The sequence below is a fragment of the Lepidochelys kempii genome, chromosome 2 (genome assembly GCF_965140265.1).
Source record: "Lepidochelys kempii isolate rLepKem1 chromosome 2, rLepKem1.hap2, whole genome shotgun sequence".
Classification (NCBI taxonomy): domain Eukaryota; kingdom Metazoa; phylum Chordata; order Testudines; family Cheloniidae; genus Lepidochelys; species Lepidochelys kempii.
Genome location: NC_133257.1, coordinates 22443547 through 22468008, shown reverse-complemented (window position 1 = coordinate 22468008; position 24462 = coordinate 22443547). Strand labels below are relative to the sequence as shown.

Sequence of the window (24462 nt, the reverse complement as noted above, 5' to 3'; positions counted from 1 at the left end):
AAGTTTGGGAACCACTGCTCTAGAAGGAGCCCAGACAGGTACAAAGAAGAAGGCCTGGGGTCCAAGCTGTTTGACATAGAATTCTCATCATTGGATTCACACTGCTTTTACTCACTTTCTCTTCTGTAGTGGACAAAGCTCTCGCTGCTTTAAAAGGAGGTGTGCTGGCAACTCCAGGCATTCTAAATCATGAACATGAGTGTATATTTTAGCCTCTTTTCATGTCTGTTTATGCCAGAATGGCATGTCTCATTTAGAAATGAGACACATAATAAACCAAACAATAAGCTTATCTATCATTGCTGAAAATGGATTGCTCCATACAATATATTATTCAGTGCTACGTTTTAGTTAGCTTTACATTACTCTCATTGGGTTTTCACTATTTCCTGGTGAGATTATTTAGTAGCTTAATAGCTAATCTTATCACAAGTAATCTTTCTGATTTCCAACCTTATCCTGAGAGGCTCTGAGCACCTGCATCTCCTATAGAAGTTAATAGCAGATGGTGGTGCTCAACATCTTTGGATCCCCCTTTTATTTCTTAAGTCAATTTCATACCATTTTATGACTAACCTTTTTTGTGTGTTGCCATGCAGTTTAAGTGTAAAAATATAATCTCTGCACCATTTTGAGAGAACAGTGTAACAGAATATTAGCCTGACCTTTTTTCCCCCCAGTTAAGCATGTCAAGAAAGAAGAACGAAAATACTATGAGGAACTGTTAAAATACAGTAGAGATCATCTCATGCTGTACCCTTATCATTTGTCTGACATCATGGTAAAAGGCCTGAGGATAACACCATTTTCGTATTACACAGGAATAATGGAGGTGAGTTTGGGAACAGAATTAAAACAAAACATGTCATGCTCTGTCCTTTGGGAAATGCTTTTTGTAGCATTGTAATGTCTGCCAGCCAGTCAAATGACTGTTATTGTTTGCTCTTGGAGAGACTGCTGCTGCTAATGAGCCGCATGAAGGAAAGCTTCTTCAGAACTGTGCTCATAATCACAACTCAGCCTACCCCTACGTATATAAATCTCCCCATTGTATTTTCCACTGAATGCATCCGATGAAGTGAGCTGTAGCTCACGAAAGCTTATGCTCAAATAAATTTGTTAATCTCTAAGGTGCCACAAGTACTCCTTTTCTTTTTGCGAATACAGACTAACACGGCTGCTACTCTGAAATCTGCAGAGCTAGGGATTGGCAACTGCAGTTGTGTGGGAAATGGTTTTCCAGTCCTGAATCAATTGAAAACTCCTAATTTTTTGCAAACTGAAAATCCCAAAAAATTCAGATTGAATCAATCAAAACATTTTATTTCAATTATGACCTTTTAAACTTATTTTTTTTTTACTGCAAATTAACTTAAATGTCAAAACAAAAAGTCATGCTGACCTGAAAAAAATGGAACTTTTTCATTCGGAAAATGTCAAAACAGCCCATTTTGACAACTTTGAAACATCTAAAAAATGTTCAAAATGAGAAATTTGTCAAAACTGACTCTCTTTTACAGTTTTGGTGAATTGGCATTTTTCATCAAAAAATGCCCAACCAGCTCTGCTGGCAACCTTCTGTCATTTCTCTTGGGTGCAGTACACATAATATTTTGTCATTTGAGTAAAAGATGCGTACAGTTTAATGTAGAACAAATTGATAATTGTTATTGTGATTACTATTAGCTACTTTCATTAGTGCTTTTTTCTTCCCCTGTTTGGTTGAACATCTCCAGTTTTACCACAGACTTTAATGGAAATAGACTTAGACCCTTAGTAATTTGCCTGTCAGGCTTTCTGGGGTTTTTACAATATAACTTTTTAAGGGATCTGATCATCATTAATAGTAAGCATATAATTTTTGGTACAGTTCTCGCATCACTTTTACAGTAAGCCAGATCTCTCAAAAGTGCTAACTGATTTTAGCAGGCTAGATTTTCTTCCTCAAATTCTTCAATTTGAGGGATAGATTTTTATATCGAAAATACACACATTATTTTAGGTTTTAGATGCTCATTGATATCAAAGAAATGCCCCTTTCTGAAATAGTGGACTACATTGGTCCAAAACTGTGTTTCATGCTACAAATTAAGCTTTTTTCTTTTCTGTATGTTGTTTTTTAAAGGATATAATGAACAGTGAAAAAAGCTATGATTCATTGCCTAACTTTACTGCTGCTGACTGTAAGTATTTTCTGGCTGCATTCTTATGTTTAGCGAGGTAGATAACTGCAGTTTCTGAAAACAGTTTGAAGGCTTCAGTTGCATCACAGCTTCTTTTTAAAGGTGTAGCACCTGTAAGTAGTAGTTTTGAAGTAGGGGTGTCTCTTCATGCAGAGTTATCCTCTGCTGTGTCCTCATTGGTACTGGATTCCTGTGTTAATAGGACTTCTGGGGACATAATCCATGGTTCTGTGTGCTGCCGTAATCTGGGCTGCTCTGTGATTTTCCCGGTGAATTGTCGGAGAACTTGTCTGTCCTTCTGGGCACATGGTGTGAGAGAATTGTAGGAAGGCACAGCAGGAATATCAGCACTCAAGTTAGCTTGTATCCTCACCATAGGCACCAACTTCCCCGCTGCCTGGTGGGTGCTCGACCCTGCCCCTCTTCCATCCCCTACACCGCCCTCGTCCCACCCTCTTCCCCCAAGTCCCCACCCCTGACCTGCCTCTTCTCCACCTCCTCCACTGAGCACAACCCTTCCCCGCTCCTCCACCTCTTTCCCTCCCTCCTAAAAAGTCCTAAGCACCACCAAACAGCTATTAGATGGTGGGAGGGCGGGAAGTGCTGGGAGGGAGGAGAGGAGCAGGGACGCGGCGCACTCAGGTGTGGGGAGAAGGAGGCGAGGAGTGGGGAGCTTGGCTGCCAGTGGATGCAGAGCACCCGCTAATTTTTCCCTTTTTTAAAATTTTTGTAACCTTAGTCATGTAAGTGAGTATTAAATGTCTAGCCGTTTTAAAAATCCAGCTAACTCCGTAGTGTCTGGTGTTGGCATAGTTATTACTACCAGCTGACTGAAGGTAAGGCTGAGGTGATGAAGATGTTGGACAGATCTTGGTGACTCTTTTCTTTCTGTGCTGTGACTCTTGTGTCATAAAATAAAAAACATAAGTTTACATTTGTTTTTCTTCCGACTATATTAAGTAAGATGACAGGGAATCATCATCAAGTGGGTGTGTTTTCAGTGGGGTCCTGCAGGGATTGGTTCTTGGTCCTATGCTATTTAACATATTTATCAATGACCGGAAGAAAACACAAAATCATCACTGTTAAAGTTTGCAGATGACACAAAAACTGAGGGAGTTGTAAATAATGAAAAGGACAGGTCACTGGTTCAGAGCTATCTGGATAGGCTACTGGGTGCAAGCAAACATTATGTGTTTTAATATGACTAAATGTAAATATATAAGAGCAAAGAAGGTAGGCTATACTTTACTTTATCCTGGGAAGCAGTGACTGAAGAAGATTTGGGGGTCATGATAGGTAATCATGAACACAAGCTCCCAAGGTGATTCTATGGCCAAAACAGCTAATGTGATCCTGGGATGCATTAACAGGGGAATCTTGTGTAGGAGTAGAGAGATCATTTTACCTGTGTATTTGGCACTGGTGTGACTGCTGCTGGAATACTGTATCCAGTATTCCAGCAGCCCACAATTAAAGAAGAATGTTGAAAAATTGGAGAGGTTTCAGAGAAGAACCACAAAAATGATTAAAACATTAGGAAACATGCCTTACAGTGGTAGATTCAAAGAGCTCAATCTGTTTACCTTAACAGAGAGAAAGTTAAGGGGTGACTTGATTTACAGTCTATACGTATCTATATGGGAAACAAATATTGAATGATCGGCTCTTCAGTATATCAGAAAAGAGTGTGTATATATAACATGATCCACTGTCTGGAAAATGAAGCTAGACAAATTCAGATTAGAAATAAGGTGTGACTTTTTGACAATTTTTGCCCATTAAATAATCAGGCAATTTACCAAGGATCTTGGTGGATTCTCCATCAGTGACAATTTTAAAATCTAAGTTGGGTGATTTTTAAAAAAAATCTGTTCTAGGAATTATCTTGGGGAAGTTCAATGGCCTGTGTTATGTAGGAGGTGAGACTAGATGGTCACAATGGTCCCTTCTGACCTTGGAATCTATGAATTCAGTCTGGGCAAAAGAAATGAATGGGGCCAAATTCTGCTCTTAGGCAGAGATGTAGCTACCATGAAGTTCGCAGGATCTATTTTTGGTGCTGTTTACCTCTTTCTTTAGAAAAAAAGAGGGAAGTATTGAAAACATTCTTGATATTCAGAACTACTTTTAAAAATGAGAATAATATGTTCTCACATCTTCAATTAAAAATAGACTTTTTTCCCAAGTAAAATCAAACATTTACTTTTCAGGTCTACGGCTTCTTGGTATAGGAAGAAACCAGTATATTGATCTAATGAACCAGTGCAGGTCATCAAAAGTAAGTTTTGTTCTTAATTTTCTTTCTGTGGGTCCTGCCTCTCCATGCCTGGCTCCATCTTGACAAAACTGTTCTAGATGGGGGTAGGATGCCATGTGCCTCTTTAGTAAAATTATGATTAATCAAATAATAATACACTAACATATGTATGTTTCTTCAAAGCTATTAAAATATCTTTGTTAATTGTGGTAAAAAGCAAAAAAAATTAGAAAAAAATAAAATTTCTGCAGCTTCATGTTATCTTATTACTACTTATTAAGGGCTACGTTTTGTCTAAGGCCCTCTCTACACAAAGACAAGGGGCTAAATTCTCCTTTGACTAGTATAAATCTGAAGTAATTCCATTGGTATTGGTGGAGTTATTCCATATTTATACTGGTATAATTGAGAGCAGAATTTTCTCTGGTGTGTGTCTCAAAAAGCTTATCAAAGTAGCTAATGTAAATTCTATTTAGTTTGTATACTACTCACCTTGTTTGAGGATGCAGTGTTGGGTCTGATCATTCAGCCCCTTTTTTGTGTATGATCAGTTTCACTGATGACATCAAGATTAATCTCATGATTGATGTCTGCATGATCTGGCCCTTTTACAAGCTCAGTTTACAATAATAATTTCCTTTTTAAGAATGTAATAAGTAATTCATAAGTGCTCTGTCTGCAGTTACAGCATTGCGCCTTTGGCCAAAGGATTGTGTATCCAAGTTAAAAGAGATTTAGTGTAGGCTGAGGGAAGCAAAAAGGTTAGGGGCCTGCTTTATAGAATGTGAGAAGAGTAATCTTAACCATATCAGTACAACAGTACCCTCTAGCTGTTCTTTCATGAACTGAAGTTTATAGTAGCTTGTAGCTCATCTGGAACACAGTGTAATCGTTGTCTGTTGATAGAAATAAACAGAATATGTGTTCTTATGATGCATTGCTTATTAGTTTTGTAAAGCATTCTGCCTACAAAAACACTCCATTTGATATGTTGTATGCTATCCTGTATCTTCAGGCTCTGCTTTTTTGCTAATAAAATGCTAGTGTGCTTTTAATAGTTCAGGCCTGGACTTCATGCTAGCAGACTTGAGTACACACACAAATGGTTTGTTTTCATTTTCCCATTTTTATTTGGTTTGGAGTGGAGAGAATGTATTAAAAAAAAAAAAAGTCTGTATCCCTGTGTGCTATATTCATGTGCATTCCGTGACCTTAGGGGATTAGGAATAAAAATCAGCAGCTTTCCCACATCCCAAGGTATCCTGCAATGTTTGTTTAATGCCTAAGTATGAAGTACTTGGAGAGTAATCATTTACAAGTAGCTGTTTTTATGGTGTAAAGGAAACTGGAACATCTCTATTTGTAATCAATAACATTTAACATGTGCAATCTCAAATGGACTGTACCACTGCAGAAATTTTTCAGAAGGAAAACTGCTCGTGATCTGCTACCAGTAAAGCCAGTGGAGATTGCCATAGAGGCCTGGTGGGTGGTGCAGGCTGGCTACATCACAGAGGATGACATTAAGGTATTGTGTGTTTAGCCAAATTTAGACATTGCTAATTACTGAGAAAATGGGGGAAGATTACAAATCTGTACTGTTTATCTCTTAATGCAGTAGAATCTCTTATGGAAATAGTGGTAAGGGTTTTTTTTATTGGTATACTTTCTCTTTTCCTATGAATTCTGACTTCTGGGTTATATAGTATGAGGAAACTTATTTCAGCATGAGTGCGAAAGACATTTTTCCCTGAAGGAATGTCCATAAACTGTATGATGCATATGTCTTAAGAAACAAAATGAATCAACTATATTATGTTGCTGGTTTCATTTAGATTGTAAATTGTTCAAAGCAGGAATTGAATGTTTGGATGGAATCTAGTACATTTCAGATACAGTTTATTTGTATTCCAAAATCCCATAACTGTAAAGTGATTTAAATAGAGGTGTTGTATTTAGATCTGAAACTTAATCTGTTTTAGAACTGTTATAGTTAAATAAGTTGTATTGAAGATACACAACCCTACCTAAAGGTTGAGCACTGTATCATCAGTGAATTTTAAAATCTCTCTTTTAGTCTGAACTTCACTTGCTAAATCTTCAGCAAGCAGTAAACTAAATACAGATTCCAGAGGTGTACGTAATCTTGTGATGAGGTTACTTCTGCAGAGATAAGAGTAACAAACTAGACAACTGTGGCAAGCTTAAATCTGTGGTTCATATACTGACTTCCTTGTGTAAAGATGCCTTTATTAGTTTTCACTGACTTAAAGCTGAAAACTTTTCATTCTGAGTGACTGTATGTAAAATGGGTAGACAGATCTTACTAGAAATTAACATGTTTTCTTTTACATAGATTTGTACTACATCTGAGAAATCTGTTATTGACAAGATAATTGATTCAGGTCCTCAACTTGCTGGATCACTGGACTACAATGTAGTTCACAGTAAGTGTTTAACAAATGTGGCATTTCTTTCTACTGTAGAATTTATTGAGGAAAAATTTGAGGACCAGTATTTCAAACTAGGAATAAAAGGAAATAGGAGACTGAAGCATTTAGTACAGCTAAGAGATGAAGGAAAATATTATGGAATAAAACAAGAGTGGAGGAAATCACCTATAAATAATGTTTTCTAAATAGTATAACACTGATTCTTAGCGGTATATATTTATTTTGGCAGCTGTCGCTCTATTTCTATTTGAAATGATACAATGACTTTCCCACAGCGACATCTAAAAAGCTCATACTTATGCAATTTGTAGATATCAAGGTTGTGTTGACCCAAATGAGGGAGAGGGACATTATTTCAATTTGCTATTATTCATCAAATGTATACTATTTGGGGAGGGGAGAGCTTTTAAAATAGTAATTGATTCTGTTGTGAAGAGCACTATTAGATAGCAAACATGGGACTCTTTTAAGAATATTATGATCTGGTGGGGACAATCTCTTGTTGATTTCCCAAAGGTCTACCACTCTATTGCTGAGAACCTGTGTGTGTTTCCATTGTTTTTGTAGAAACAACAATATTTTGAGTCATGTCCTCATGCCAGCAGAGGGAGCCCAAGCTGACTAACAAACCCTCTTCCCTGAGCTGTCTGTACCTAAATCATTGGTGACATTGATGCTGCTGATCTATACTGTATATTTCCCATAAGAAGAGCAGGAAGAAATTCAGTTTCAGAGTAGCAGCCGTGTTAGTCTGTGATTCGCAAAAAGAAAAGGAGTACTTGTGGCACCTTAGAGACTAACCAATTTATTTGAGCATAAGCTTTCGTGAGCTACAGCTCACTTCATCGGATGCATAAAAGTGGAAAATGCAGTGAGGATGTTTTTATACACACAGATCATGAAAAAATGGGTGTTTATCACTTCAAAAGGTTTTCTCTCCGATGAAGTGAGCTGTATCCGAGTGAGCTGTAGCTCACGAAAGCTTATGCTCAAATAAATTGGTTAGTCTCTAAGGTGCCACAAGTACTCCTTTTCTTTTTAAGAAATTCAGTGTTTGCTAAATGGAACAGGACAAACTCTGTAGAAAGAGTGAGGGAGATTAATTTCAAGCTTCTGAGTAGATGTAAGAACAGTAGAGGGTTTAAGAAAAGCAAAAACTATGAAAATGCTTGACAGCGACCCTACAAGGTATTTAGGGCTAAGTGCTGCCTGTACTTGACGAAAGAAAATGGTGCAAACTCAATGCACAAATAGCAGTGTGCCCAACGTGGGTGTGCAGAGGGATCGTGCCCTGTCTCATGGGTGGAAAAAGCAAATATGGACCACCAGTGGGATGGGCTTTTAAGGGGACAAGTGTTTGGTTGGCCTAAAATCTGTTGTGTGTATGCTGCCATACACAGCAACTGAGAGCCTGCTGCAGTAATGAACATGGCACCTTGAGAAAGCAGTAAAAAGCACGCCACTTTGGGTTATGTCAGCTTGCCGTGTGTCCTCCTGGCCTATGACAACAGGCTGTCTTGCATTACATGTGCTTAACAGCCTGTCTGGGTATGTGTTGCTCCCTACTCTGTGCAGGCTTGTCAGTGTGTAGTCCATTATATATTGTGTGTGTCTTTATTTTTAGAAGGCAATGCAATTCCTAACATAAGCCAGAAGTCCAGTCTGAACTCAATTTAGTAAATCTGTATTATTAAATACGATGTACAGCTGCAACTCAAATCCCTACTGTGCTAAAACTGTATCTTATCAAGGTTGCTTGCCTGGTTGGCTGTTGACTTGGCAATTTACTTCTGAAAATTTCTACTGTTTCTCATAATATTTTCAGAGCTAAATAGTTAAGAGTAACTAAATGATTCTTGGAGGTGTTAACTTTTGAGGTAGTTAGCCTCAAATATCCTATCATGGGCTAAAGAAAACACTTGGATACAAGAATGAGTTAAATAAAAACACACACACACATTTAAAAATTGAGTGCTGGTAGTGTCCTTTCTGCTGTACTGAACAGGGAGTAGATAAGTTCTCTGGCCTAAGGTCAGAGATAAACAAAAGGCAATAAATCAGACACCTAATACATTGGGTGATCAAGGTTTGTGCTTTATTCGCTCATGATACAATTCTTAGAGTTAACGGTCAGGGTTCTCAAGTTATGCTGAAATGTGCTCTCTTGGTCTTGCCCTTTGAAATCCCTCTCCATAGTTAGGTTTATGCTACACAATTAACCTGGGTGATTGGCACCAAGGTTGAGCACTCAGGTTATCTTAGTCTTGATGTGAATGTCACCACTACAAAGGCATGAGTATCCCCACTACAAAGGCATACCTTCATTACTCTGACCTCAGTATTTATTCATGCCCGTGTATATTGGGGGCACATGCCATGGCTGTCTGTACTTAGACGCTGTAGGATTGGTTCCCAGTCATTTGTGAGAGAACTTGTCTGTCCTTCAGGTGGGGGTGGATTGTGGGAAGGCATTGGAGGACTATCAGCATTCGAGTGAGTTAAGTCTGCGTCTTCAGTGTGGGTTCCTGCCCAATTAAAAGTAGAGCCCAGCCTCTAACCCACACCCCCAGCCAGGAAAACCTGAGTCAGAGGTCTTTCTGTGTGGATGGTAGAGGGTAAACGCTAAACCTCAAGAGTCCAGATTAACTATTGTGTAGCTATACCCCATGTTTCTGCAATAAACATAATTGCCTCAATTTCTGATCACCCTTCTTTCCACACCCTGTTACCTTCCTAATCCCTGTTTCTGAAGTAAATATATGGTTGAGAGTCAAATTGTACCTTGCCTTTGTGCTGTAAATAATTTAGGATTCTGCTTCAGTGTAATGTAGTTAATGTTCTGTTTAGTCTTCTGGTCTGTGCATAGCTGTATAATTGTATATCATTCGGGAGAGTTGGGTGGGAGACGTTAAACCTTCCTGAATTGTTTGAAAAAAAATGTAGCGTCTACTAGTATCATTAGTACTTGGGTAAACATCTTTGTAAAATGACATACCTTTTTTATTTTTAAAGGTTTATATAACAAAGGATTTATTTACCTTGATGTACCAATATCTGATGACAGTTGTATAGCAGGTGAGTGTATGTTTTAGCAGTAGTAGCTATGTTTTTTTTGGAAGAGATTCATTCCAGATAATTTAGGTTTCCTTTTTTTGGGTGTTGCTTGTCTTTTTCTATTAAAGTGACCTATTTAAACATAATACCAAGATGGATGAAAACTCTTCTTGTTTATTCAGTGGCTTTCCAACTTGCTGCTAAAAATTTGTCCTTTATCCTGATGCTAATATTTATTTATTTTCAACTAATATTTCTGTCTGAAATAATAAAGCTGCTTTTAACATATGTAGAGAGGAAGACATGTCCTTGAAGACATTTAAGTATAATTTAAACAATTGTCCTTGTTTTGTTGTATCTGCAGTTAACAAGGATACTATAAATGTAGAAACTTAACCATATTAAAAAAAAATCTGTCTAGAAGAGGGACCTTTTCCTTCTGATTCAGTTAATATTCATAGTACTGGTTGCTTATTCACTTCCATCATTCATGCCTCTGTCACCTGAAAATTTGATTACTCTAATGTGCTGTCCTTTAGGACCATGTGGAAACTTGAGCTTCTACAGAATGTGGCTGTCCACTGGATAAATGGGGCAACATTCAGGGAGCAATTACTATTATTTTGAGTACTGCACTAGCTCTCAAGATATTTGGGATGGAATTTCAAGGACAAGGTTTAATTGTGTTTGGTTTAAGTGGTTTGGGAGCTGGTTACAGAGGGACCACCTCACACTGCTACAGTTTAGACCTGGCAAGATACTTAAACTGCAGTTGGGTCCTCAACTCTTTACTTCTCTCCTTTTTCCACCACAGTCCAGACATATTAACCATTCAGACATGGTACAAAGCTAGTCTCTTTCATAGACCTTTTAAGTAGGCTGGGAGTTTTTACAGGTGGATGGGCTGGTGGCTGACTGCAGGATGATTTAGGTGGGGTCTTATGATACAGCTGGGCAGAATGGCTTTAGTTATTGTGGGAGAATATATCAACAGGAAATTTTTTGATTAGAAAGTTGCTGAATGAAAATATTTCATAGAATGATTTTAGATTTTTAACTGTGTTTAAGTTTTGGGAGGTGTGTGAAGTTGGAAAGGCACCAGAGAAACTGAAAGAATAAATCTGAACTTGGAGGGAAAATATTGTAAATTACCCCTGTCATAAATATAAAGGGAAGGGTAAACACCTTTAAAATCCCTCCTGGCCAGAGGAAAAACCCTTTCACCTGTAAAGGGTTAAGAAGCTAGGATAATCTTGCTGGCACCTGACCACAATGACCAGTGAGGAGACAAGATACTTTCAAAGCTGGAGGGGGGAGAAACAAAGGGTCTGGGTCTGTCTGTGTGATGCTTTTGCTGGGAACAGAACAGGAATGGAGCCTTAGAATTTAGTAAGTAATCTAGCTAGATATGCGTTAGATTCTGTTTGTTTAAATGGAATGGATATTCCTGTCTTTGTGTCTTTTTGTAACTTAAGGTTTTGCCTAGAGGGATTCTCTATGTTTTGAATCTGATTACCCTGTAAGGTATTTACCATCCTGATTTTACAGAGATGTTTCTTTTTACTTTTACTTCTATTAAAATTCTTCTTTTAAGAAACTGAATGCTTTTTCATTGTTCTTAAGATCCAAGGGTTTGGGTCTGTGGTCACCTATGCAAATTGGTGAGGATTTTTATCAAACCTTCCCCAGGAAGGGGGGTGCAAGGTTTTGGTGAGGATTTTTGGGGAAAAGACGTTTCCAAACGGGCTCTTTCCTAATAAAATAAAACCGGTTAGACGTTTGGTGGTGGCAGCGAAAGTCCAAGGGCAAAAGGTAAAATAGTTTGTACCTTGGGGAAGTTTTAACCTAAGCTGGTAAAAGTAAGCTTAGGAGGTTTTCATAAAGGTCCCCACATCTGTACCCTAGAGTTCAGAGTGGGGAAGGAACCTTGACAACCCCTAGTCTGAACTAGAATAAAATTTAGTTTTTATTTTAAAAAAACCTTTCAGCTTTTAAGCAGTCAAAATACTCTGAAAACTTACATCTCTTAAACCATAGTATTAAAAATAATTCTTCCTTCCAGTGCCTCCACTTGAAGGTTTTGTAATGAACAGAGTGCAAGGTGATTACTTTGAAACTCTTCTCTACAAGATATTTGTTTCAATAGATGAACACACTAATGTGGCAGAGGTAAGTAATGCTTAGTTTGTTTCTGCATCAGGGAGGTGGAGGAAACTGGAAGGGCCAGTAAAACAGGCTGGTGAAGTACCTGAAAGACAGATAGAGAGAAATGCATTTCCTGTTGTCAGTGTCCATCTCCACAGCCATATGACTGTATGTAGCTTTCCAGAGATGAGTCTAGGGGTAAGAGATTTGAAACAATATTCAGTGCTTTATGGAATGTGCTAGTTGCTTTTTTTTTTTTTAAATATTAAGAAGTACACAACTTTTTTTTTCATAAATAGCACTACAATTCCCCTGGCAAAAAGAGCAGTGCATAGGAACAACATGGGGTGGGAGTTTTAGCGAACGATCCTTGCAAATAGTTAATATTCATAGTACTTGTTGCTTATTTACTTTGTTGTCTCTACTTAGAGGTGCATTTTTACTTTGAAAAGTGATTGCAAAAAGGCATTGTGGGGTTCCTGAGGTCAAGCTGAGTTCTTCAATCTTTTGTAATAAAAATGCTGCAGACCAAATTATGTCCTTAGTTCAGGGCATATACAGCTCCATTGCCTTAAGTGGGTTTGCTCAGGGGTAACTGATAGATTAAAACTGTGATTGGAATTTAGTTGATGATGCACAAGAAAAATAGAACCCAGCTTCCCCCTCTCATAGTTGGATTGATTCTGTTGTTTTAACAGGAGTAAAAAGTAGTACATTTTTATCTTTGTCACCAAAGTGAATGGATGGGACAATGAAAGCACAGGGAATAGATTTTGTGAGTAAGTGTCACTTTTACACAGTCACTTCTCAAAACAGAATCAGGTTGTAAGACTAGGCTTGATTCTCCAATGCCCTCTGTACTCATTGACTGGGTATAGTGGGTGTAGAATGCTTAAATCAATCAATTGAAATGTTAGCATTTTACATCCACTTTGCATGTAATCTACACTGCTGTAAATTACTGCACAAGGAGTGTAACAGTGGAGTATTTGATCCTGAATCTCTTGCTGCTCAAGAAAGGGAGTATTGGACTGAGGTTTCAGCATTTCTTCTCCTTTCTCTTAACCACTTGTGAAATGACAATAGATTGTACAACTTGTACTAGAAAAGGTGTTCTTGGCTAGTAGCAAATGAGTCCTGGAATCACTTATCAATTTTTCTTATTTTGTCTCTTATCTGTTTCCTATTTTTCAGCTTGCAAATGTTCTAGAGATAGACCTGTCACTGGTGAAGGTATGTCTGCATAGTACATCCAAAGCATCTAATTGTCCAAAGTGAAAATCCTCCAATGTTTTACTACATGGCTTCTTAAATAGATACTAAAACTACATTATGAAACTTAGCAGTTTTTGATTGATCTCTTGTGTGTCTTTGTCTCTTCAGAATGCTGTGTCCATGTATTGTCGATTGGGTTTTGCTCACAAAAAAGGCCAAGTAATGAATCTGGAAAATCTTCATTCATCATGGAGGAACATTCCGTCTATAAATCGACTGAAGTAGGTATCTTGCCATGTTTCTTGAGCTACTTTAAAAGTATAGTTTTGACTACAGAGGTGGGACATTTTAAATTCTACCCTTGCGTCTGGCATTGTGATTCCTTTGTGGTCCTGACAATTTAATTATCTTCCTTCATTTTCTATATATAAAATGAGAATAACATATGTGTAGCTCTTGGGTATATGTGAGGGTTATTGGTGGTAAAATTCGCTCATAGATGCTGCAAATAATACTTTAAGTGTTGGCATTTTGGTTTTGAAACACAGACTGTGTACTTGCTTTAATGTCTTATGGCTGTGAATTTGTAATTATTCTGTATTTTGATTTGTGTCTTTAGGAATTTTAAGATTATTTCCTGATTTTTAAAAACTAAAAGTTGCTGTTTTTATTGTAGTACCATGACAGCCTTTCTCAGTGCAGCTGTTGGTGTGTATACTTTTAATTGGCGGTGCGTTTCTGTGGTTGGCAAGACAGTTTGCAGTACTTGGGCATTCTGGCAATCCTGTGGGCCCTTGTTTTGTTCTTAAACTTAAATGTCTGGTAATGATTTTTAAAAAAAGGAGAAATAAAACCTGTTTGAACTTTTTTGTAGTCAGCAGTTGGAGGATTCAGACGTCTTGCTGAGGGATAGTTTGAAATAGGTTTTCTACATTGGTGTGAAATGTTTTATCTGGCTTTGATAGGACTTGCAGTGGTTTTCATAATCTGCCACTGAGCATGCGTGAAGTACCATGAGATTAGCAGGCAGAGCTGCTGCCATGGTGCTACAGTGATAATAGATACAGACTTTGTTAATAGGAGTACTTTGGATCCGCAAAAGATGCTCCTTTCATGGGACAGTGGGGAAAACAGGACTCCTGTACAGGAAGCTTGTTCATCAGCTACAGATACTGACACCAACAGTCAAGATGATCCAGGTTAGCACCCATATTAAATTGATACATTAGAATCAATTGGTTAATGTTTGTAAAATGCCTTGAGGTTATAAATGCTAATTATTCATAGACCCAACCAGAATATGTAGAGAGAGGCAGATTGTGGAAATACTTCTAACATCAAATGCATTGAGTTATTTTCCCACTTTTTATTCTTATTGCATCTCCCCACCTCAAAAAAGTGCTGTATTAACCAGTCTGCATTATGAATGTTAGTAGAATTCTTCCTGAATGAAAATAAAATTACTGCAAAATTAAATTTTAAATTTGATGAGTTATATAGTATTGCAATAATGGCGAGGAAATATGTATAAGACTCAGTATGGCATAGTGTGGGCTTTATGCTTTATTTGTCTAGTTCATACGTAGATCTAGTTTTATGATTTTAAGGCTTGCTTAAGGAAATTGTCTTTATTCTTAAATAAAACAAATAAGTTTACAAATTCTTTCTTTGTTTTATAGCTGACACAGCCAGCGTGAGCAGCTTGAGTCTGTCTAGTGGACACACAAAGCGTATTGCATTCCTGTTTGATTCAACTCTCACTGCCTTTCTAATGATGGGGAATCTTTCACCTGTATGTCAGATTGTTCAGTTTGTCTATGTGAAGATCAAATGTGTAGAAAACACTTTAAGTCTTGGCTTTTAGCATAATGCAGCTCTGATGATTTTAGGACCTTTTGTATCAATTGCTTAGGAACTTTAATGATCATTTGTTTAGGCAAATTTTGTCTTTATTTTACAAAAATATATATGTTAAATCTCCCACTCACAGAGATAAGAATCTGTGAAAGATAAAAAATCTTATATACAATATATTTGGATCATATTGTTGCAGAACTTGAAAAGTCATGCGGTAACTATGTTTGAAGTTGGAAAATTATCAGATGAATCTCTGGACAGTTTTCTTTTGGAACTTGAAAAGGTAACCCTCTTGTATACAGTCTAAAGTTTTTCAGAGCTTAAGATGTTTCTGTGTGTGTGTGTTTTACACTATCAGTATTTGATATGTATTTTTGTCTTGTGCTTTTGCTTTAGGAGCTTCTTATTACCCCTCTTTGTACATAATAATATTGGTAGGAACACATGCGTGGGAATATTCGATCCTCAGTTTTTTATGTCCCATTAAAATGGAGACTGTCCTATATGTCTGTGCCAGAAATGACTTTTTTTTAAGATGACATTATCAGAAGTGCATGTATAAAAGTGCAGTCACTAAGTGAAGATATGAAAATACACTAAACGTCACAAACCCTCATGTGCATACATCTGTAGATACATGTTCACACAACCACTAACTTGTGTGCTAGCATTGGCTTTTTGTTTGCTGGATTTGGGTATCTGTAAATATGCATACTTTTGCATTCACATGCCCTTGAAAACTTGGTCATTAAGGACTGGAATTTGCAGGCCATAATTTTCTGGACCTGTGGTTTTTTTTATTTATTTTTTTAAAACCTTTAGATCTTATATCTACCATAATTTTAAACAAACCAACCAATTTCTTAAGATGACTATACAGTTGTATACTTGTAGATTTTTTTTCTGTAATTGCTATGACTTTATTATGGCATCCTTTCACAGAAGCCCCTTTAGTGGTCAGTTATATTGAACAATGATGATACAGTACAACTGCAGTTGTTGGATATATATTTTTGGATTCCTCCCTTCCCCTAATTTTAATGTCCTACTAATATACTTAACATTACAGTATTTGACAAGCTTTGCCAGCTTTCACTTAACTTGATGGTTGCTATGGATCAGTCTTGCTGAAAAACTGGAAGGCAGTTGCACCTTTTAAATGCTGACTGTAGAATGTTTGTAATAACTTCTTAATCTCGTATTTGTGGAACTGGTATTTACAGAAACAGTATACAACATGTACACCTTTATATGATTTTTTGTTTAGGTTCAAAGCACAGGTGAAGGGGAGGCACAGAGATACTTTGATCATGCACTTACTCTGAGAAACACAATACTGTTTTTGCGGCATAACAAGGACCTAGTGGCACAAGCTGCACAACCTGAACAACCAAATAATGGTATAGTGAAAGTTACTGTTTTGGGAAAACTGTCCAGTCTCTCGGAGTTATGTTTGTTTATCTATCGTGTGTTCTCTTTAAAAAGAGTTTTCTCATTAAGTGCCCTTTCTGAATGGGATGCTTTCCTGAAATTGGGCCTTTCAGTCCACTGCTGCCTGTGTTGAGCCTCCAGTGATCCATCCTTGTCACATTTGACACATAAGTCACTTACATGGCAGTAGGACTGGTGTTCGAAGCACTAGATTGATTTCACTGCAAGAGCAAGGACAAACTGGGCTGGTGTGGGAGGGAGCTGGTTCCAAAACGCACACATTCAAGGATAGTAAAGGAGGAATATTTCTGCATGACTAAATGTACTAAGTGGAGATATTTCAAAGGCACAGAGGGGAGTTAGGCAAAACTCTCATTGTGCACACGCGCACACACACACACAAGTGAATGCCTAGTTGTCCTTTATGCCTGTGAAAATCCCCCTCCCCTCAAAAAAATTCCAAACATGCTTCACTGCAAAAATCCATCATCAAGATGAATTGCCAAAACTTTTTTCTTGCTGCTAGTTCAGCTATCTCTATGGGCCTGAAATATACCCCAAAATTGCAGTTCTGTGATGACAAAATCTATCAATAAGGTTGGTTTTTTTGGTTTTGTTTTAACAAATAAGAGCTTGATCTTGCAAGGTGCTAAGCACTCTCCATGCTAATCATAGTTGGGATATTTAGGTGCTCAGCACCTCACAGGATAAATTAAGGGAGAATTTGGAAGGCAGAATCATACTATTCAGTTGTATTGCTCTGTTCTATGGAGAGAATTGTTTGGAAGCAAGTGAACTAAGTACTGCTCTGCTATCTTGAATCAATGGTATTTCACCAGATTTACACCAATATACTTAGCCCAAGTATCTTTTATAGTGTGGTATAATGGCAGATAATAGAAAAAGTGTAATATGATTTGGTAGCAGACATTTAGTTCTTCTTTGAGTGATTGGAGATGTGTATTCCACTCAGGTGTGCATGTGTGTGTGCACCTAGCATTCCGAAGTCAGAGAAGTTTGCGTAGTGGTAGCCATAGGGGCAGAGCTTGCATCCTGTGGCCATTAGCCCCATCCCCTGGCTATTGAAGGGTAGCACCACCCAACCTCCTCCATTCTTTCTCACTACCTGCAACTAGAGTTGGAGCATTTCATGTGGTATTTCCCACATGCTGTTTCTTATCTCAGTCTTTTGAGTTTTTGTTATAAATAGTTAACTAGTATTAGCTAAGAATAGTTAGATTAACTTGTCATCCTGATGGGATGCTGTCACCAGGATTCAAACACTGTCCAGTACGTGGGTTGGCTATTCCCAATAGTGATCCCCACATGAGGTGTTTATTGTGACTAGGAGAAAGGTACATTAGAGAAAGGTTCTCCATCTGCAAGTCTCTTAAAAAAAAGAATGCAGGTGGCAATGGACTTGAGACTCAGGCAGCACTTGAGTGTAGACCACGAGGCCCACTTTGGTACAAGGGACCTCCACAGATCGTCTGGCCTCTCAAACAACTTCAGAGCTAGAGCCAGACTTATGTTCTTCAGCCAGACTCTGATTCCTCTCGCAGGAGGAAGACAGATCATTCTCCTTCTTTGGGTCCTCCGAGAAAAAGGTCTCACAAAATGGACTGCAGCTACTTCAGAGCTGTCATCATTCTCTTCCAGGAGGAGTGTGGACTGATCTACAAGGATGTGAGATGGAGCTGGGCTATCTGCTCTGTTACCAAGGCAGCATCAGTTCGACACTATACTTGTTGACTCCGATGCCGTCCATGAGATGCTGGTACTGTCAATGTCAGCATTGACTTTTTCCCTGCTACTAGAATACCAGGCAGTGTCAGACTTACTTTGCCTCTCTCTGTTCCTGGTTCTCCAATTACTCAGGAGCATTCAGTAGCCCAGAAACCATTGATATGGGCAGTGCTGCCTGGTGTGATGCCAAAGACATCCCAATTGCCGGCATTGCCTAACACTCACAGTGGACAATTGACCACTGCTTTCTTATCAGTACTGAGTGGTCCGTTGGAACTGTTGCCATCTGTGGCACCAATGATGACTGTGGTACAGACCATATCTTTAGAATGAGTACTGACCCTGTCGTCTGTGCTATCTTTAGTGTTAGTACCAAATGGGAATGTGATATCGTGGCCAGTCCTCAAGGTGCTGACTCCTTTTCTTACCTCCGATGCTGATACAGCCAGCGTATTGGGTCTCAGATGAGGCGTGATGTTTGTTCACTCCATGCAGGATGGCTCCTGTGTTACCTTCTGTTACTTTGAAGGTTCATCAAGCTCAGGGACATCTTCCCCCTCTCCCTCATCCTTGAGACACACTTCTAGGAGATGGTGGAGAACTCCTGTGGACCACGATTGGTACCAGGATTTGCACTGTTCCTACATTAGAGATGGGCTCTTGGTCTAGTGCATACTGGCCATTAGTGCCAAATCCCTATACCCAGTAGCTCTGTGGGATGTTCCACATTCAGTAAAGTCCTGGTCTTTGACTCACTCCAGAGTTAGGTTGCCCAACCAACCTGTAGTATCATCTGCTCAGCTGCCTATATTGCAGACTCAAATGGAGGCAGCTTCCTTGGAGCAGGTTCAGTCTGAACCACTCATACAGAAGCATGTATTACTGCAGAAGGTTCCAGTGGCTCCACTTCTGTCATCACCCTCATCACTGGATGACTTCATGGTACTGGAGTCTTCTTCCCAGTGCCTGAAGATTTTAAGCTCCATTAGGAGCTTCTCAGATGAATGGCTTCAGCTATGGGTATTCAAGTGGAGTTTGTGCAAGAAAATACACCCAACTTGACATTATTCAGTCCTTGGCACAAGTAGTGTAGTTCCCTTTACATGAAGCATTATTAGAACCTGCCAAGACTTTTTGGAATACCCCAGCTTCCTTGCCTTCTACAGCAAAACATATGGACAAGTGTTATGTTCCCATGCAGGTGTTTGAGTGTGTTCAATCTCATCCTGCCCCTAACTCTGTTCTTGTAACAGCAGAGATATATATCCACACCCAAGGATGAAGAGGCTGAGAGGATGAATCTCCTGGGGAGAAAATTTGTTAGCCTCCTCCTTGCAAATGCGCATTGCAAATCACTAGCCACTTCTGTCAGAATATGATTTTGTGAATTCAGAGTGTGTAGCAAAATGCAAAAAGCCTTTGGTGGTCATATTTTGTTCTTGGACAGAACAGATGAGACTTTGCATTCACTGAAGGACTCGTGTGTGTTGGGGATTTATACCCAAACCAAAGGGTATTTTACTGGTTAGCACCAGCAATACCTGTCCCAGTGGTATTTCTGGCAGACAGCATGTTGGGGCAGACAGAAGGACCATCCTAGAAAGGGGAATAAGTCATACAGGAGAAGACCACCTGGGTCTAACTTTTAATCAGCCAGTCTGTCCTCCTTCAACTTTTGTCAAGTAGCAGTTTTGACTGTCAGATCAAGAGCAGCATTCCAGTTGTGAACTTGCAGCTGTTCGGGGATGGCCTTTCTCACTTCCACAGTGGTTGGGAAGCTATTACCACAGACAAATGGGTCTTCAGCACTGTGGGATCAGGTTATGCCATTCAATTTCTCTCCATTTCCCACATTGTGCCCCGTCCTCCACCCTATCCCTTTTCATGGACCCCTCTCACAAGTCACTGCATCTCCAGCAGCTGTGGACTCTGCAGGATTTGGGGGCCATAGAAGAAGTCCCTCTACAATATCAGGGGAAAAAATTCTACTCGCAGTATTTCCTGAGACCTATTCTTGATCTTAAGGGTCTCAACAGGTGCATTAAGTACATGAGATTCCACATGATTACCCTAGCTACTATCCTCCCCCAAATGACTGGTTTGATGCCCTAGATGTTGAAGATGACTGTTTCAGTGTGGCTGTTTCTGAGATTTGTAGTTGCAGGGGCAGCATTATCAAGACATGGTTCTCTCCTGTAGCTCCTTGAGTTTTTACCAAATGCATGGCTATAGTAGTAGCACATCCCAGGAGAAGAGGAATACATGTTTTTTTACCTGCACAATTGGTTGGTGAGGGGCAAGTCCAGAGACCAATTGCTCAGCTATGTCCGGTTCACTCTGAATCTTTTTAGTCATCTAGGTCTAATAATAAATAAAGCAAAATCAACTTTAGTACCACACAAAACTTAGTACATTGGGGCCCTACTAGATTGTACGAGTGCAAGGGTATTCCTGCCAGGGGAACGATTTCAGATAATTGTTGTTTCTGTCTGTCCCTCCAAGTTTACCCTTCTTCCATAATTTGGGTATGCCTGAAGTTATTGGATCTTATGGCCATGTGTACTTACATGGTCCAGGATACGAGACTACATCTTCGTCATCTTCAGGTTTGGCTTAAGCTGATGTATCACCTACATTTTTAGTAGCTGGACACCCTGGTGCAAGTGCTGCCACCCATCCTGCAGTCCATCAAGTGGTGGAGGAACCAAATCAATGTTTGCAGAGGTGTTCCTTCATCTGTTCTCCATGGATCATAACATTAGTGATCCCTCTGCCATAGGTTGGGGAACATATCTGGAGATTTTGAAAGTTCAGGGAGTGTGGACAGATAGGAATATTTCCTTCCTATCAACATCCTGTAGCACTGAGCCATTTACAATGCAGGCTGGGCCTTTCGGTCACACATCAGACACAGAGGTTCATATACTCACTGACAATACCACTGTGGTGTACTATGTGAACAAACAAGGGTCCTCACTCCAACCAGCTTTGTCAGAAGATAGTAAAGTTTTGGCATTTTGCATCAGGGAGAACAACATACCCACAGCAGCTCACCTACTGGGGATGAGGAATTGCTAATGTGATCACCTCAGCAAAGTGTTTTCTCAGAATCATGAGTTGTCTCTGAAGAACAGTGTGTTAAGGTCCATCTTCGGAGTATGGGGCATTCCAACTATCAACCTGTTTGCAACAAAAGACCACAAGAAGTGCCCATTAGTTTTGCTCCCAGGTGGGCCTCAGTCCAAGATCCTTGACAGATCCCTTCCACCTGAATTGGGGATTGGCACTCATGTATGCCTTTCCTTGGGATTTCTGTCATCACACAGGTTGTTTTCAAACTGAAGTTGGATCATGCTAGACTGATTCTCATTGCACCAGCTTGGCCAAGGCAGTGCTGGTTCTCTGATTTCCTCTGATTCCCTCAACTGCTCATATCTCTTTATCCTGACCTACTGATCATTGTCAGATTTGGCATCCAATATTGAACAGCCTGCTCCTCGCGGTGTGGATGCTGTACAGTTTGATGAAGAGAAGGAATGATATTTGGAAGCTGTTTGACAAGTGTGGCTTAAGAGTAGAAAGCCATCTTCTAGGGCTACTATTTGGCCAAGTGGAAATGATTTTCAGTTTGATTGCTAGCTCGGGGAGTTCAGCTGCTACTGGCCTATATTCAGGACATTTTGAAGTACCTGCTATGCCTTCAATCATTTGGTCTTTCTATCAGTTCATTGAGGGTTCACTTAGCAATGATCTCAGCATTTTTCATCTGCCCATCCAAGGGAAGTCAGTTTTTATGAACTCCATGGTAATGGGATTTCTGAGAAGAGTCAGTCATCTCCACCCACCTGTGAACGGGCCAATTCCCTTGTGGTACCATAATGTATGTTTAGCTGCCCTGATGGGGCCTCTGTTTGAGCCTCTGGTAGCCTTTTCTCAGTCCCTTTCTGTGCCAGAAGGCAGCTTTCCTTGTTGCAATAACATCCACAAGAAGAATAAGTAAGCTGCAGGGTTTATTACTGGAGCCCTCATATACATGTTTTTTCAAAGACTAAGTATAGCTGGGGCCACATCCAAATTTTTTTTCAAAAATTATTTCACAGCTTCACCTTAACCAAGTGATTTACTTACCAGTGTTCTTTCCTAAACTGCGTTCAAATGCACGTGACCAATGACTTCACATGTTGGATGTGAGACAGTACTTGGCATTTTACCTAGAGAGGACAGTCTTTTCGGACATTTCCTTGACTTTTTATTTCCTGTGCGGATTGAATGAAGGGTCAGGTGGTTTCTGTGCAGATAATTTCCAGATGGATAACTTCCTGCATTACTACAGTTTATGGAGTAGATCAATCTGCATCCCCACAGACATTACGGACTCATTTAATGAGAGCCCAAGTGTTATCGATTGCATTTTTCAGCAATGTTTCAATATTGGACATTTGTCAGGCTGTGATATGGGTTCTGTACGTACTTTTACCAAACGTTATTTAGTTACCACAGCATCTCTGTCAGATACAAACTTCGTGAAGACAGTGCTATAATCATTATTTAAATAGACTTCAAGTCCCACATCTGATTACTGCTTGTGAGTTGCCTGAGTAGAATACACAACTACAACCACTGACATAAAAAATGACTACTTATCAGTTCTGTAATTGCTGTTCTTTGAGATGTATTTCAGACTTGTATTTCACAACCCACCCTCCTTTTCCTCTGCATCGAAGTCTCTGCTCTTGACATTCGGTGGGATGGAACTGTGGGGGGTCAGTTGCTGGGGAGGGGCTAATGGCCAAAGGTACAAGTACCATCTTTATGGGTACAGCTAGGCAAAGTTCTTCGGCTTTGGTGCATTGGGCACGCACTCGCATCTGAGTGGAATACATGTCTGCACCCACACCTTGAAGAACAGATAACCATTTTTCTTTAATATTAGATATTGACTCTTGTAATTCACTGAGTAGGAAACTCTCTTCTTCATATGGTCAAGTAGGCAGTGAGGTATAAGTTATGCTTCTCTGTCAGAGACTAAGTTCAGGCATAGATTTGAAATACTGCTTTGTAGTAGTACATCAGTATGCCAGGGTATCCTTGAATACTTCCACGATTCCAGGTGCTAGATGTAATCCTTTGCTGGCCAAAACATTGGCATTGGCCACCTCCATAGCATTGAGTAAAAGGCAACATAGCAGCTAGTTTTTTATGTATTCCATTTTCTCTGACCTATGTTTTTGCTCCATAGTAAGCATACTAGATGCCAATTTAACTTTATATTTTAATGGTTTGTTATAAAACATCTAGAACATAGTCACAAATACCTGTTTAAGATACTGAGTTAGCTTAAACAGTCAAAAGCCAAGCTGCTTAATGTTAAAAGTTCAACTCTGAAAAACCGGCCTGTAAAAATAATGTATCTCCTTATTCTAGTGACAGACTAGACTCTTCTACTTTCAGCCTGAAGAACCAACACATCTCGGGGAAAGAACTGGATTCTTTTCTGATTCATATGTTGTTAGAATTGTTACTGGTTGTGTATGTTCCTTTTCTAGCTGTATTCAAAGTGTCTTTTGATGCTTTTTAATGTAGGTTTTCCTTTGGATCTCTTACGATGTGAGAGTTTGCTGGGCTTGGATCCTGCAACCTGCAGTAGAGTTCTAAACAAAAACTACACACTACTTGTCTCCATGGCGCCGCTCACCAATGAAATTCGACCCATCAGCAGCTGTACCCCCCAGGTGAAAATCCACTTTGAAAGGAATCTGAGTCTGTGATATTATTGCACTTCATTTTTGAATTAATACTTTTAACATAAAAGCAGTTTTCTTTGGATCTTTTTCATAGAAACTTCATTAGAATTTTTTGCTCTAAATGATTTTGCACATAAAACCGTATTATTATATTACAATTGTTTCATGAAAATCAGAGTTTAGTGAGGTATAATGTGCATATTTATTAAGCTGAATTTATTTACTAAATGTCTGCGTAGTAATTATCTCTCTAGTTAAAAAGTTCTGTGACAGATGTTCCTTTATATATATATTTAACGTTTTGAATTCATGTTCTTAGAACTCGTGAGCCCTTTGGAAATAAAGTCTTCTACTCTCTTATCAGTTTTCAGAGT

General features: G+C 39.1%; 1 protein-coding gene across 4 annotated transcripts in view; it reads left to right on the top strand.

The window, feature by feature from the left end:
- The window catches only part of FAM91A1 (family with sequence similarity 91 member A1), a 56838-nt gene that overhangs the window by 7618 nt on the left and 24758 nt on the right, over positions 1-24462 (top strand). For 2 of the 4 annotated variants that reach the window (XM_073330189.1, XM_073330187.1), the window contains exons 3-16: positions 681-832; positions 2126-2183; positions 4397-4464; positions 5858-5971; positions 6800-6890; positions 9909-9971; positions 12151-12293; positions 13290-13328; positions 13479-13591; positions 14391-14509; positions 14990-15102; positions 15364-15450; positions 16435-16567; positions 23928-24076. In XM_073330189.1, coding sequence (XP_073186290.1) covers positions 681-832; positions 2126-2183; positions 4397-4464; positions 5858-5971; positions 6800-6890; positions 9909-9971; positions 12151-12293; positions 13290-13328; positions 13479-13591; positions 14391-14509; positions 14990-15102; positions 15364-15450; positions 16435-16567; positions 23928-24076 — 1442 coding nt within the window. Of the gene's footprint in view, positions 1-659; positions 833-2125; positions 2184-4396; positions 4465-5857; positions 5972-6799; positions 6891-9908; positions 9972-12012; positions 12120-12150; positions 12294-13289; positions 13329-13478; positions 13592-14390; positions 14510-14989; positions 15103-15363; positions 15451-16434; positions 16568-23927; positions 24077-24462 lie in introns of all 4 variants that reach the window. The other 2 variants (XM_073330188.1, XM_073330190.1) reach the window with 2 other exon arrangements.